The sequence below is a fragment of the Stenella coeruleoalba genome (genome assembly GCF_951394435.1).
Source record: "Stenella coeruleoalba genome assembly, chromosome: 12".
Classification (NCBI taxonomy): Eukaryota; Metazoa; Chordata; class Mammalia; order Artiodactyla; family Delphinidae; genus Stenella; species Stenella coeruleoalba.
Window position 1 is genome coordinate 21,102,831 of NC_137158.1, and position 16,201 is coordinate 21,119,031.

The window sequence follows — 16,201 nt, forward strand, 5'->3', positions numbered from 1 at the left end:
AAAAGGAGACCTCTAGAATAAAAGTAGAGGTTAATCTTAAAAGGATGTCCCAGGGCATTCCCTGGTGGCCTAGTGGTTAGGATTCTAGGCTTTCACTGCCCTGGCCCAGGTTCAATCCCTGGTCCAGGAACTAAGATCCCTCAAGCTGTGCGGCGTGGCCAAAAAAAAAAAAAGGATATCCCAAATACCTGATATAAAGGCAGTAATTGGAGTTAAACAGATAATTTATACAGAAAAGAATCACATGCTGTCTCAAGACTTACCGAAAATCATCCAAACTTAGGCTACTTCTGCAATAACAGACATGTGAAATTACACAAGGAAAAGAGAAAGAGAAAGCCCAGATATTAAACAAGTTTCACTTTAGAACATAAAACAAAATTTAAAAGTTACACAGATGGATAGCATTATGAATAACATGATAAAGGAAAGAGAAACAAACACAATGGCTATTTTGGGGGGGTTGGAATCTGAATTCTAGATCATTTTAAAGAAAGTTTTTAAAAACTCAATATGTCAGGAAATAATTCTGGTTTTTTGCCCTCATTTAGGCAAACCATTTGTTTGATACAGTGGAAAATATTCAGAGACTAAGCCACCAAAAACTTGGCATCGAAAACAAACTTGTATTTTCTAATATGGAATTCATGTCTATATTAGATATAATTGTGCATGCTCCACACATTTTTAGTTTGAGTATTTTTTTAAGTTATGACTTAAACTAAGAAGCAAAGTTAACAAAAGATCCCTAAATATTTTTTAAGTTATGCTTTAAGTATGGAATGAAACAGAAGAGTAGGTTAATATTAATTAACATGCATTAAAATTTTACTTTTTAAATGCAATTAAATAGAATGTAGACATAAAACATATGAATAAACATTTTACATATTTTAAGTCATCTAACAGCAAATCAGCAATGCTACCCTAAATTTTCAATGAAAGAATGTTAAGAAAGGCTTTTACTTATTCTATTGATATATAGGTAAATCAATCAAGTATCACAGAAGCAGAGTCCTGACAAGACTGATAGCTAACGTTAAGAGTCAGGTCAATATAAAGAAAAACTAAAGACTATAAGCAGTACCCAGAATGAAAACAACCCATATTTTCTTCCTATTAATTTTATATTCTAAAGCCAGCAAAATTAGTGCCTTCATATGTTGAAGACAACTAGGTGTTCACCAAGTGGCAAAGACAGCTTTCCATCTCTGAGGTTATGACTCTGACTTACACTTAGCTACTCAGCAGGCTAATAAGGTAAACGAACCACTTCCTCTTTCGCAGTCCTATACAGGAGTTTCACTAAAATTAATAAATGGGAAAAAAACAAACTACTCTCTAAAACTGAGTTATCTGTGGATTTCAATTATGCATGCAGTCCATAGTCTCCAATAAAGCAGGTGATCAAGCAATAATAATTATGAGATTAACAAGGCAATGGTGTACATATCTTGTTAAATTTTTCTGAAAGAATGTCAGGCATTTTCACATTACTATATGTAGTATAGCTCTACAATTCCTTAGTAATCCTGTCTACTTATGTAGCAAGGAAACCAGATTAATAAAGATAATGATGTTATCACAGAATGATTAGCGTCAACAAGAACCAAAAAAAAGAAAAACATATATATGATTGAATATACCTACCTGTTGAGTTTTGAATTGCGTGTTGGTGATTCTGCACCTCTTAAAAGTTGTCTGAAATACTTAAAAAATAATTATGATTTATTAAACCAATATTTGATATTGAAACTTGCTACTTCACCTTACTGATTTGAGCTTAAAGGAAACATTACTTAAATCAAGTGAATACAACCACAGTCAAACAGAGTAAGGATTAAGATATTGCAAATGGAGGTATTCAAGCCACTTGACTTCTACAAGTCTGTAAATAACGTATATACAAGAAGAATGGGGGACTTCCCTCGTGCTCCAGCGGTTAAAACTCTGTGTTCCCAATGCAGGGGACCCGGGTTCGATCCCTGATCAGGGAACTAGATCCTGCATGCTGCAACTAAAGATCGTGCGTGCCGCAACTAAGACCCAGCTCAGCCAAATAAATAAATAAATAAATATTTTAAAAAGAAGAAGAATGGGGTTTCTGCATCACCACTACAAAGCCACTCAGGCATATGGCAAATCAGATAGACCAATTTGGTTGCAATCTTCTAGTCACATATATACAAACATGGTTTTGGTATTAAGAATTGTTGTTATAACCAACTTCTAATCTCCATTAACTTATGTAGTGGAAAATAGTATTCATTTTCTTAATTAACCATGTTTTATTTTCCTGTTTATTTTGTTATTTGCATTACTCATGTAACGTTATCAAAGCCACTAATAAATTTTGAGGAAAAATCTTCAAACAAGATTAATATTTTGACTAACCTCATCACTGTGGCAAAACATAGGAGTAAACACATTTTCCAAGAGAGAAAGTACATGTTCATATGCTTCAAAAAGACATCTCATAGTCTGAAGTTTCACAACATCTATATATGGGCCTTCAGCAACTGTTAAAAAAATTATATTGCAAAAATTGTTTATGAAAAGCACAAATACATTATATATTAGTTTAAAGTTCATTACAGTGAAAAGAGCATACAAACAATACTAAGACTGTTTTGCAGAAAATCCACTGTAAGGTACAGATCACACTAGAGAGGAATTAGAACAACCAAGCTCCAGTTCTGGCAAGTATTAGTTATGTGAATTGTGAATAAGTTTCTTCATCAAAGCTTTCATCTTGTTAGTAAAATAGGATAATGCCTGCCTGTGTATCTCACACAGCTGTTGCAATAAGCAGGGAATACAAGAGAAAACTCTGAAAAGAGTAAAAGAGCTACTTCATCCTCATCTTTTACTTACTTTTTTGAATCTCTTCTACAATGAAGGGATCAAATCGAATTTTGTCAATACTTTCATCCAAACAATATGTTTTATAAATCTTTTGCAACTCTTCATGAAGAGACAGCATTTCATCATTTGATAACTCTGGTCGCAAAATTCTGTCATTGAATTCCTCTAGCAAATTCAGAAAGAATAAAAAAAAAGAATTATTTTCATAGAATAAAACTACTCAATGAAAACTTCATGTTCCCACTCTAATTGTGATCAATATTAAAAGCAGCAAATATAAGCAATCTACTCATCATTTTAAGATTTTTAAAAAGATTTAATTGGGAGTAAAACAACTGCTGAGATGAAAGAGAAGCTCAATCAAATATTTTATATACAAATATAAAATGCATAAATATTTCCATAGCAATACAAATTTTCTAAAATTTAGAATAATAAACACACTTGTAAAATTCTGTTTAAAGAACATATTGGATTAATTTCTTATACCAAGGGTCTTTAATATTTTGAAATTTGATTCCCTAAATAACAGTGAAAACTAAGGCTTTTTTTAGTCCCAATGTTTTTAAACAATATTTCTGTCCATCATGGAGGCTGTAGACTAGTGATGGAGCTCAGAGTCTGAACAAATCAATCTTTTTTTCCTAAAATGTGAAAGAACAGCATTAGGAAAGCCAAAATATTGACTACCATTTTTTTTTTTTTTTTTTTTTTTTTTTTTTTGCGGTACGCGGGCCTCTCACTGTTGTGGCCTCTCCCGTTGCGGAGCACAGGCTCCGGACGCGCAGGCTCAGCGGCCATGGCTCACGGGCCCAGCCGCTCCACGGCATGTGGAATCCTCCCGGACCAGGGCAAGAACCCGTGTCCCCTGCATCGGCAGGCGGACTCTCAACCACTGCGCCACCAGGGAAGTCCTTGACTGCCCTTTTTTTTTTTTTTTTACTACAAGAGGTAATATGGAAGCTTACCCCTTAATTCTTAATTATCCAAACTGAAACCCAGTGAGGTAAGGAAGGAGTTTTTAAAAAAAGAAAAAACTGGAAGAGAACATATAAGATCTTTGGGATGATAGCAAATTCATATAATTGGAGTCTCAAAAAGAAAGGAGAGAGAAAATAAGGCAGAATACTTGAAGAGGTAACAGCCAAGAATTTTCAAAAATGATGAAAAACACCAACATTCAAGTAAAATTCGAGCAGAATAAATTTTTTTTAAACTACACATTACAGTCAAATTGCTGAAACCCCCAAAGAGAAAACTGAAAAACCAATCAGGGAGAAAAGGGACATACATACAGGGGAACAAACATAAGAATGGAAGTTAATTTCTCCTGAGAAACAATGGTGCTGTTCAAAAGGTAATGGAAGAATGATTTAGAATTAGAATGTTGAATGAAAAAAACCCATCAACCTAAAATTTTATATTTGGTAAAAATATCCTTTTAAAATGAATATAAAATAACATCTTTTCAGACAAAAGTTAAGAGAATTTACCCCCAGCTGAATGGTACTATAAGAAATGCAAAAAAAAAAAAAAAAAAGTACTTCAGCAGAAGGAAAATGATATAGAAACCGGTTCTGCAGAAAAAAATAAAGACCACCAGAAAAGTAAATATGCCAATAACTATCGGGGCCAAAATATGTGTGTGTGTGTGCACGTGTGTGTGTAAGAATGTGCACAGCAGCTTTATTCAGAATAGCCCCAAAGTGGAAGCAGTCCAGATAGCCATCTACAAGGAGAATGAATAAAGAAAGAGTGGTATCCTCATACAAAAGAATACTACACATAGCAATAAAAAAGAGCAAACCACTCATCTACACAACACCATGATTCAATCTTAAAAAGCACTATCCTCAATCAATGAAGCCAGGCACAAAAGAGTACATACTATGAGATTCCATTTATATAAGGAAACTGTACAGGCAAAATTAATCTGTGGTGAGAGAAATGAGATCAGTGATTGCTTTGGAAGGAGTGGGAGCAGGGGTGGATCATTTGGGAAGGGCCCTAAGGGAACTTTCTAGGGTGATGGAAATGGTCTTTATCTCAATAAAGGTGTAGGTTTGTAGGTTATAAAGAGTGCAGATTTGTCAAAACTGATTAAACTGTATATTTAAGTTCTATGAGTTTCACTGTAAATTATACCTCAATTTTTAAAAAGCTATATTTAAAAAAGAAATTAGGTACATTAAAAAATTAGTCTGCTCAAAGAGTCCACACAGTGTCTCTAAATTTAATAATGTAAAACGTTATAGAACTTCTAGCCAAAATAAAACATTTTTGTATTTGATTATTGAATCAAAATAATCCTTAATAAAAACTGTGACAGAGTGCTAATGACTGGGTCTTTAACATATTTTCATTATTCTGAATTTTTGGCAGTTATTTTTCTGCTAAGAGGATTTGGTTGAAGTCAGTTACAGATTATGTTCCAATGTGGAAAGGAGTGGACACTTGAGAGATAACTCACAGGTACTCTTAGAGTATCTAGCAAATGAAATTTAGTACAATAACAGATGACAGCTACAACATCTGATCTAAACAGTCAAACATATGACAAAGTTTAACAATGACTTTTGTAAAGTACACAGATAAGCCTCACCCACAGTCAGACAAATTTGCAACACGTGCACTGCTCCTTCTTGTTTCAGAAAGTTCATAAATCGAAATAAGAGATCTTGTTGCTCTCTGATTTGCTTCAATTCTAACTTCAGCACCTTGATACAACATGGGAGAAAGAGTAAGTTAGAGCTATGTAAATACATGATAAAATTGTTTATATCAAAAGTAATATAAGTTATTGCCGAAAATACTTACAGATGGTTTTTTATTTCTAGGTTCTGCAAATTTCTGCAAGAATGGAACCAAAGGGGAAGGTGGTTCAGTTGCTTTTTCAGGCTTTGAAGAAAGAATTAATTCAGTAACATGTCATTTGATTTTACAGATGTGAATCAAAACTCAATGCAATCTGAAGTACTTTCTAACACGTTCAATACTCACTGGACTGTCATCTATGAAGATGATAAGCAAATGATTCACAGTATCCTAATGGAAAATAATAAACAAGGATCAAAATAAATCCATTACCGCGTTCTGCCCAGAATTCTCAAAGCTTTTATCATATTATGAAAGTTTCTGGAAAAATGAAGAAACAAATGGAGCAGTGGCAAAGCATCTGCACTTATGTAATACAGAGGGGCTTTTTAAAAATCTACAATACAGGGTTCTTCGGACTTCCCTGGTGGTCCAGTGGTAAAGAATCCACCTTCCAATGCAGGGGACACGGGTTCAATCCCTGGTCCGGGAAGATCCCACATGCCACAGGGCAACTAAGCCCATGCACCACAACTACTGAGCTCAACCACCTCAACTAGAGAGCCTGCATACCACAAACTACAGAGCCCACACGCCCTGGAGCCTGCACGCCACCACTAAAGAGAGAAAACCCACATGCCACAACCAGAGAGAAGCCCACGCACCGCAATGAAGAGCCCATGCAGCACAACGAAAGATCCCACATGCCTCAACAAAGATCCCGCGTGCCGCAACTAAGACCCAATGCAGCCAAAAATAAATAAAATAAATAAATAATAAATAAATCTTAAAAACAAAATCTACGATACAGGGTTCTCAACTTTTGTGAAAATGGGAAAAGAAAAGTTATTCTGACTTTGGCATTCAAAACATTTATCAATTATCCCTATTTCTTCAAAATCTTACTGGATCAAAAGTAAAAGCAGCCCAAGTATCCATCAATAGATGAATGAATAAGCAAAATGTAACATATACCTAAATGAAATATTACTCAGCCTTGAAAAGGAAGGGAATTCTGATATATGCTACAATGCAGATGAACACTGAGGATATTATGCTAAGTAAAATAAGCCAAATACTGCAAATACTGCATCATTCTACTAATATGTGGTAACTAGAGTAGTCAAATTCATAGAGACAGAAAGTACAATCAGGAAGTAGAGTTGCCAGGGGCCAGGAGGAATAGAGAATTACTGTTTACATGGGTACAGAGTTTCAGTTTTACAAGATAAAAAGAGTTCTGGAGATAAGTAATGGTGGTGGTTGCTCAACAATATAAATGTATTTAATACCACTGAACTGTACATAGAAAAACATTTAAGATGGTAAATTTTATATTTTATGTATCTTATCACAATTAAAGAAAAAAATGTTTTTTACGTCTTACTGGATCAGCTAGGAAATCCAAAGAAGGGAGGAACACTGAACCAGAGAGAATCTCTCTTAAAAGTAAGGTCAGGGATCTGGAAAAAGGAACAATATTGTACATATTTAGTGATTTACATCAGTTCTTACCTGGGAACCTTGTTATTATGCAGACTATGATCAGTAGGTCTGGGGATGCCCTGAGATTCCGCCACCTCTAACAAGCCCCCAAGTAACGCTCATGCTACTGGTTCACAGACCGCACCCAGAGCCCTTAACTGGCTAAAAGAGAATACTACTGAAGAGGAAGAAAGCATTTCCTCAGCAGGAGGAACCTGAGTGAGCATTAGAAAAACACCACCTCAAATATGAAAATTTTACATATAATAAATTAATATGTAAAACCTAATACCTGTAACAGTATAATTTTTATAATTAATTTAAATTATTATAAAACAATTTGTTTAAAGTAAAAACATTTTAATTAAAATATTTTTTAAATTTAATTAAAAATTTTAAAGACAATAAAGTAATATTTAAAGTACATCACTAAAAATAAGCCATGGTTGTATGTATTGTACAGCACAGGGAAATATAGCCATTATTTTGTAATAACTCTAAATGGAGTATAATCTATAAAAATATTGAATTACTAAGTTGTACACCTGAAACTAATTTAACGTTATAAATTATACTTCAATTTAAATAAATAAAAATAAGCCATGGTCTTTTTCTCTAAGGATTATTAGGATAAGAGTAAAGAGGTAACTTTATGGAATAATCTAAACGTGCTCTTTCGGAAATAAGGGAGGCTGGACTAAACGACCTCTAACTATACTTCCCAGGTGAATACCTTAAAACCCAAACTTGTCTGTATAATTTGTTCAAAGTGTTTCTGCCAGTGAATCATAATATGCATGTCTTTTAAAAGGAACACCAAGGAAGTAATAAAGTATAATGATCTCAAGTAAGACAATTAATTTTTTACATTTGTCTTTGATTTCCTACGATCAATTTCCAAGAAAAAATTCTTAGCAACACAATACATCATGAATGCTTAGTACCTAAAATGGCATTTTAAGACCTGATAAATTATATTTCTTAAATGAAAAATTATATCATAGCCTAATCTCAAGTTTTAGTGTATTCCTATTATGATCAAGAATAGCAATATACATACGGTATGGTATGCTATGACATTTTCTAGTCTATTTATACCTGCAGTCTGTTGCTTTTGGAGGCAAAATATAAGGAAAAAGTAGTTCAGTAAGTTTCCTTAAATAATGTAATTCATCTCTTCGACTCCTCAAAGCCACATGAAGCTCCGGACCATATTCTTCTAAAGCAGCTTGCTGTAAAAACTCTGTATTTTCTACTATAAATAGAGATAAAAAATAAATATTGGAAGAAGTTAACAATGTTAAATAACTTCAGCCATTTCCACTAACAAATACAAATTAATTTAACATAGCCATTCCTTTCTTAGCCTTCCTTTCTTTCCAATATGTATTCTACTGGGAAATTTTTCACAAAAAGGATATAAAGAAAATAAGTTTCCTCTTTGCTGGAAGTTTTTTAATTATTCAAAATTAATTGATAAAAAGCCTTTCACCCTTGGTAAACAAAACTTTAAACTCAGGTCATTACAAAGTATATTAAAGAAAAGCAAATTGCTTAAAGTGGAAAAAACTAAAGAAAACATCTTCTAGCATACACAAAGCTTTTGTTATCAAACGTTACATTCTGTTCATCCCCTGCAAATATTTTAAAAATCCCTCTTAGGGCTTCCCTGGTAGCACAGTGGTTGGGAGTCCGCCTGCCGATGCAGGGGACATGGGTTCGTGCCCCGGTCCAGGAAGATCCCACATGCCACGGAGCGGCTGGGCCCGTGAGCCATGGCCACTGAGCCTGCATGTCCGGAGCCTGTGCTCCGCAACGGGAGAGGCCACAACAGTGAGAGGCCCACGTACGGCAAAAAACAAAACAAAACAAAACAAAACAAAAAACAAACAAACAAAAATCCCTCTTAAAGTTCTAGTCAAAATCATTCAGGTAACCCTTTGAAGAAATTAGAGTATAGAAACTGGCTTCCTTGGTTCAGTTCTGCATCTTCTGCCCACAGTACAGGACACAAAAGGTACAGAACTGTATATGGTGGAAGTCCATGAAGTTAGATTACTTAATAAACATTAACTGATGATAAAAGTTACACTAACAAAAAGTTTTCTTAAAAGGCCAAACACTAAACTAATACTTTAAAAAGGAGCAGGAGAAAAACAAGTCATGCTTTCTCCCCTATTTGCATTCTGAGCCAAGTTTTAAAATCATGGAGTCTGTGAAGGGAATCTTAACCCTAATTCAAATGGCATTTATTTTTTACAATTTATTTCTATTTTCATTAACAGAATGCAAGCATATTTACCAAAGAAAAGCCAAAACATACATTCTAATGGTGTAAGAACTAAGAAAGTAAATAAAGGCTACCTGTGCCAGAGGTATAAAAGAAGGACTGGCAAACAAGGACATAGTTTTTATAAGAATGTACTTTATTTTATCATTATACAATTGTTTACCATGCATTTTGCCCCAAGAATTTGGGGTACAGGTCTTTTAAAAATTTATATCATGAGCAGGGATTTAAAATAAGAAGACTAAGCTATGCTAAATCCCAATTCTACTTCTTTATTAACTGATGATGTTAAATGATATAATCCCTTTGAGTCTCAGTTTCCACCTCAGTAAACAGTCATTAAATAGTTAACACTGAAAAAGCTGCCATGCAAAATGCACAAGTAATTATAATATCTGGTGCAATTAAGCATTCACACATAATATATAGATGCTGAAAAACGGGGCATGGATTTATCCCCACTAATCACCAGTATATCTCCTGTCTAATTAGTGGGCAGTTTTCAGACCACAAAAGGAAAAGTCCCCAGAATCCACAACAAAGAGGTAACTTCAGGGTGAAAGACTGATATAAGACCCTTCAATTACTACTGAATTTAAATTAAACCAATGCTTCTAATGTATATATTTTCAACATTTCTAAGGGTGATAGAAGGACTTACATAGAAAACTTCTTTGTAATTCCTACTCTCAAGAGGCAGGTTAAGGAGAGAACACCAAGAAAGTAAAAATGAATATGTATAAAGAGCTGAACCTTTAATTTCCTGAATATACACAATTGTGGAGCCAAAGAATTTAGAAAACAAATTCGTGCATGAAAGAGAAGAAAAATCAAAAACCTGAAAACCTTTTTTACAAGTCTAATTCACTGTTATAATATTTAGAACACCAGGACCTTTGGATAAAATGCAGTCCTTCTAATCCTCTGGCCTTTTAATTCTATGGAATTCATTAATTACAATGTCATTAATGAATCCAATCTAGCATTTTATGCTGATTTTGTAATTGAGGACCATTTTTTGCATGAATAGTAGCAATTTAGCAACCCCTCTCTTGCAAAGACTCAAGGATAAATTTCAGTCAAACTGGTCTATATATATGACAGCACTTTCACAGAAACAAAATAACTTGGATATTTTATTAAACTGATCAATTGAAAAATAAAAATAGGGCTTCCCTGGTGGCGCAGTGGTTGAGAGTCCGCCTGCCGATGCAGGGGACACGGGTTCGTGCCCTGGTCCGGGAAGATCCCACATGCCGCGGAGCGGCTGGGCCCGTGAGCCACGGCCGCTGAGCCTGCGCATCCAGAGCCTGTGCTCCACAACGGGAGAGGCCGCAACAGTGAGAGGCCCGTGTACCACAAAAATAAAAATAAATAAAAATAAAAGACTCAATTTACTCATATCCTGAGTTCAAAGTGTTTGTCTTTACAACAAAATTAAGACCATATTAAAAATAATTTTCCCACACAAAAACCTGCACATAAATATTTATAGCAGCTTTATTCATAATTGCCAAAATTTAGAAGCAACCAAGATATCCTTCAAAAGATGAATGGATAAACAAACTGTGGTACATCTGTACAATGGAATATAATTGAGCAATAAAAAGAAATGAGCTATCAACTCCACAAAAAGACATGGAGGAGCCTTAAATGATAGTTCTAAATGAAAGAAAAGGCTACAGTCTGAAAAGGCTACAGTATGATTCCAACTATATGACATCTGGAAAAGGCAAAGCTGTAGAAAGAGTAAAAAGATCAGTGGTTGCTAGGGGTTCATGAAGGAAGGAGGGAGGGATAAATAGGTGAAACACAGGGGGCGGGGGGGCAGTGAAACTATTCAGTATGATGTTGTGTTGATGGATACATGGCATTAAGCATTTGTCAGAATCCACAGAATGTACAATATGAAGAGTAAAACCCTAATAAAAACTATGGGGCTTCCCTGGTGGCACAGTGGTTGAGAGTCCGCCTGCCAATGCAGAGGACACGGGTTCGTGCCCCAGTCTGGGAGGATCCCACATGCCGTGGAGAGGCTGGACCCATGAGCCATGGCCACTGAGCCTGCGCGTCCGGAGCCTGTGCTCCGCAACGGGAGAGGCCACAACAGTGAGAGGCCCGCGTACCACAAAAAAAACAAAAAAAAACTATGGACTTTAGTTAATAATAATGTCTCAGTACTGGCATATCAATTGTAACAAATGTACCAACCAATGCAAGGTGTTAATAATAGGGAAGGGGGGAAATATATGGGAACTCTCTATAATTTCTGCTCAGTTTTTCTGTAAACTTAAAACTGCTCTAAAAAGTAAAGTTTACTAATAAAAAAAAAAACACTTTTCTATATTTTTTTCTGACAGTACAGTAGCCTTAACAAAATGGCTACAACAAAGTTACTATCTTCTGGTGTGTTTTTGCCAGTGACAGGACAATTATTTTAAAAGTTAATTTTTTTAATTTAACAATTAAATTATACATATTTAAACTCTTCCACTTTTTAACTATGTTGAAGGTAAAACTTGAATTGTTATAATATTATAAGATGAACACAGAAAAATTTTTAAATGTAATTTGAAATGCTTCTCATACCTGAGGAATTATTCATACCAAAGGACAAATAAACTAATAATTTAACTACCACTCTACAAGTTCCCCAAATATACTGTGATTATACAAACTGATATTATGAGGGAGGGAAAATTGGTTCCATGCTCAAATGAGTTTGGGATGTGCTGGGTTAAAAAAAGTTAAAGTTATTTCTTTGCTGCAGGAATACTGAGATATTTTGGAATGCTAGTACTTACTGGGTATTTCCAGAAGAGGAATACAATACATAGTAATTACCAGAAAATATAACCATGATACTTCTTCTACATAGTCATCTACATAGAGTAGTATTCTGCAGAACATACTTGGGGAAGCACTGACAAAGAAGAATACCAAATGCAGATACAAGGAAAATCTCAGTTTCACAAAGAACTAAGTACAGAGCATATAAGTAATTTTGTTTAAAAGGTATATTTCAGCTTGATCTAAGAGCAAGAAAAGCCCCCAAATGAAGGTTTCATCCAATCAGCAAACGTTTGGTGAATGTATGCTATGTGTACATCATGACAGTATAAAGGCCAGGATACACATAAGAAACTGCAAACAGGTCATCCTGGCTAAAGTATCATACATAGTGAAGGACAAGAGTAGATCAAAATACTTGACTAAATAGGAAAGGGTTTAAAATATAGGACAGTTTTGACTCTGTAGCACTCGCTAATTTTTTTTTTTTTAAGTAGGCAGGTAACAGAATTGTGGCATTGTGAAATTAACATAGTAGCAATAAATAGGATAGGTTTCATCAAAACTGTTGAAATCATTAAGAAAAAAGGAGGGAAGAGATGTGAAAGACACCTCAGAGGAGGTAATGAAGTCAACAGACTACCATGCAAAAAAAGACAAGATTCATCAATAATATAACTAAAGATTATCCGAGTGTACCTTAATTTTCATAGATTCTTGAGTTCTCAAAATCACTTATATGTTAACAAATTACTGAAAGAGATTTCAGTTTAAACTAATACTTTCACAGCATCTGTGAATATATCACTTAATTTATCAGTACTCAGACTTAGATATTTAAAGTGAAAGCTGGTATATAAAAACAAACTCAAACTTTGTAGCAGTGTAAGAAACATAAAACTTTGTATTACCTTTCTGACTGGCTTTAACGATCACTTCTATATGCTTCATTGCTGCTTTTAATAGTTTCTTGGTGATAATAGATGGAATATCCACCTAGAAAAATTCAACATTAAAATAAAACTTTTAAAATAATTATCACTAAGTTACAATGGCAGGAACAATGTATTTAAGGTATTGGAACATATGATCTTAAAAATCAGTGGTATTATTGGGAATCTTTCAAAAATATAATTTAAAAGCACTTTACATTCTTGGATCATACTAACTGTAAATTTAGACCGTTTTACTACAACAGTAATGAAAATACACCTTCATATGCATACCCTATACACTAAATTTTTCTCACAAAATAGCATCTTTATTCTTGACTTATTTCTTTAATGTGTTCATTCTAAATGCATTCAAGAAAAAAATCTCAAGTAACTTTATCATCCCTTTGAGGTTATAAACTTGTGTTTACTAAGGTCACTTGAAAATAAACTTTTCATTCAGCTTACAAGGTAAATCCTGGTTTCAAGATATATGGAAGCATTCTATTTTGGAATAAAATTAAGTTTCATCATTCCCCACAGGTATTGTTCAACTTAAAGGCTGGAAACTGTAATGACTATGGTAGGTTAGTAAGAGAGGACTGGGGGCTTACAAGTACACACATAAAAGAGACATAAAATAAAATAACTAAAAAAAAAAAAAAAAAAAACCCTGCAAATTAAGTAAATCACCACCAAAAAGCATGTTTATTGGAGTTCAACAGGCTTAGCTTCCATCACAAAGCTCAACACATCATATTCTCCCTTTATCAAAGGCATGAGAAAACTGCATCACAATAGTGTTGTTTTGTGTTAACTTTTCAGTTCTTTTTAAATTCCTCATTAAGAAAGAGGAAAAACATCACAAGCTGATAAATCTAGTAAGTGTAATGGATCATAATCCCCCAAATTTTAGTGATTTACTAGTAAAACCCAGAGCAGATTACAGATATCTTTTGGCTGTATAAGATCAAACATGTTCAATAAGAGGGGATGTTTTTGCTAGTAGCACACCTTTTTGCAAAATAACATTACTCTTCATTTATCCCTGCTCTCTTGGTACTCAGTGATTATAAATTAGTCTCATATATATATTTATCAAATAAACAAGATGTTTTCATTTTTAAATATTTTATGGAATCTTGTCTTCTGAGAATACGCACGAAAATTTTCCCTTGTAAGTTCCATTTTAGAGACTTCAGATCAAAATCAAAATGATAAAATAGTGAGTTTGTCACTAAACTTTGATTAAAAAAAGAAAAAAAAAAAAAACCACTGTGGACCTTAAATGATTGTTTTCATTATCCCCAAACTCCCAATTTACATTAGTCAGGCCATGTTATCAAGGATATAACATTGTACTAGGAATGACATGACCCAGGCCTAATCTTTTGCCCATCAACTACCTCTGACACTTTGACAAAGAATATTACTAACTTTCTATAAAATGGGTATGATAATGACCCACTTATCTCCCAGGACAGTATACAGATAAAATGAAATGTACCATAACAATCCAGAAAGTGGAAAAAAATATTTGAAAATCATATATCTGATGAAGGAAGTATACCCAGAATAGATAATGAACTCTTACATCTCAACAATTAAAAGACAAATAACTCAGTTTAAAAAAATGGGCAAAGAATTTGAATACACATTTCTCCCCAAAAAAGATACACAAATGGCCAATAAGCATCTGAAAGGACGCTCGACATCATTGGTCATAGGGAAAGGCAAATCAAAGCCACAATGAGATACCACTTCACACCCACTAGCATGGTTAGAATCAAAAAGTGAGATAATAACTAGTTCTGGCAAGGATGTGGAGAAATCAGAACCCTCATACACTGCTGGTGGGAATGCAAAGTGGTACAGCCACTTAGGAAAGCAATCTGACAGTTCCTCAAAAGTTAAACACAGAGTTACCACTTGACCCAGCAATTACACTCCTAGGTAAACCCAAAAGAAATGAAAACAAATATTCCACCCCCTCCCTCCCGAGAAAACCTATACACAAACACTATGGCAGCATTATTCATAATAGCCAACTGATGGATGGATGGATGCATGAACAAAATGTGGCATATCCATACAACAGAATATTACTCAGACATAAAAAAGAATAAGTACTGATATAGCTACAAAATGACAACATGAATAAACCTTGAAAATATTATGCTAAGTGAAAACAACCAATCACAAACATTATGCTAAATGAAAGCAAGCAATCACAAAAACTACAGAAAGGATTTTATAGTTAGCATGTATTATATTCAATCAACCAACAATCCTACCACTGGACATGTTTTCCTTTTCAGACTTCCTTATTATAAACTATACTGCAATGAATCTTTGAACATACATTTTTACAAACTACTGTGATTATTTCTTTAAAATATACTAAGAAAAACAATGGAATTAAATTTGGGAGCACAGACATTTTTAAGTCTTTTAATAAAGATTACCAAACTGCCTTCCAGGGTAAGAGTTACATCAATCTGAATTTGTACTTGCTTTGCCTGTTTCCCCACAATCACCACTACTAGATATTATCATGTTTTTTACCTTTCCCAACCTGATAGGCAAAAGAACAGTATCTCATCAAAAGACTATATTTCATGTGAGACAACATATTTTCAAATATTCACTGGCCATTTTATATGTTTCTTTTGTGAACTACTTATTCATAATTTTTGCATATCTTTGCCACAGTACTTGACTGTATTGTTCACTTCTCAAATAGGTATAGAAACATTTAACAAGATTTATCTTTATTTACTAATGGCAGATACGATATGCCAATTTATTGTCAATATGTTCAATTCTATCAAACTGACAAGGCAGTAGACAAGTATTTATGTCTACAGCCAACACACTGTTAAGTATATACAGACAGAAACTCAAACATAAACAAACTATGGCTTGAAATTTTTTAAAAAGTAGATCATAATCATTACCCTGTATTCAGTAAATTCATCTAACTGGAACATGAATTTTTTTTTCTCTAATTGTCTTTTTATTTCTA

The 16,201-nt window shown here is 34.0% G+C and overlaps 1 protein-coding gene across 6 annotated transcripts in view; it reads right to left on the reverse strand.

Annotated features, from left to right (window-relative positions):
- The window catches only part of SNX14 (sorting nexin 14), a 68,487-nt gene that overhangs the window by 30,681 nt on the left and 21,605 nt on the right, over positions 1–16,201 (reverse strand). For 2 of the 6 annotated variants that reach the window (XM_079939153.1, XM_079939152.1), the window contains exons 7-16: positions 13,156–13,240; positions 8,263–8,419; positions 7,067–7,142; positions 5,866–5,910; positions 5,683–5,763; positions 5,468–5,582; positions 2,875–3,030; positions 2,395–2,519; positions 1,651–1,709; positions 264–290 (exon numbers count right to left, since the gene is read on the reverse strand). In XM_079939153.1, the coding sequence (XP_079795279.1) occupies positions 264–290; positions 1,651–1,709; positions 2,395–2,519; positions 2,875–3,030; positions 5,468–5,582; positions 5,683–5,763; positions 5,866–5,910; positions 7,067–7,142; positions 8,263–8,419; positions 13,156–13,240 (926 nt within the window). The remainder of the gene's footprint in view (positions 1–263; positions 291–1,650; positions 1,710–2,394; positions 2,520–2,874; positions 3,031–5,467; positions 5,583–5,682; positions 5,764–5,865; positions 5,911–7,066; positions 7,143–8,262; positions 8,420–13,155; positions 13,241–16,201) is intronic. The other 4 variants (XM_079939156.1, XM_079939155.1, XM_079939154.1 and 1 more) reach the window with 3 other exon arrangements.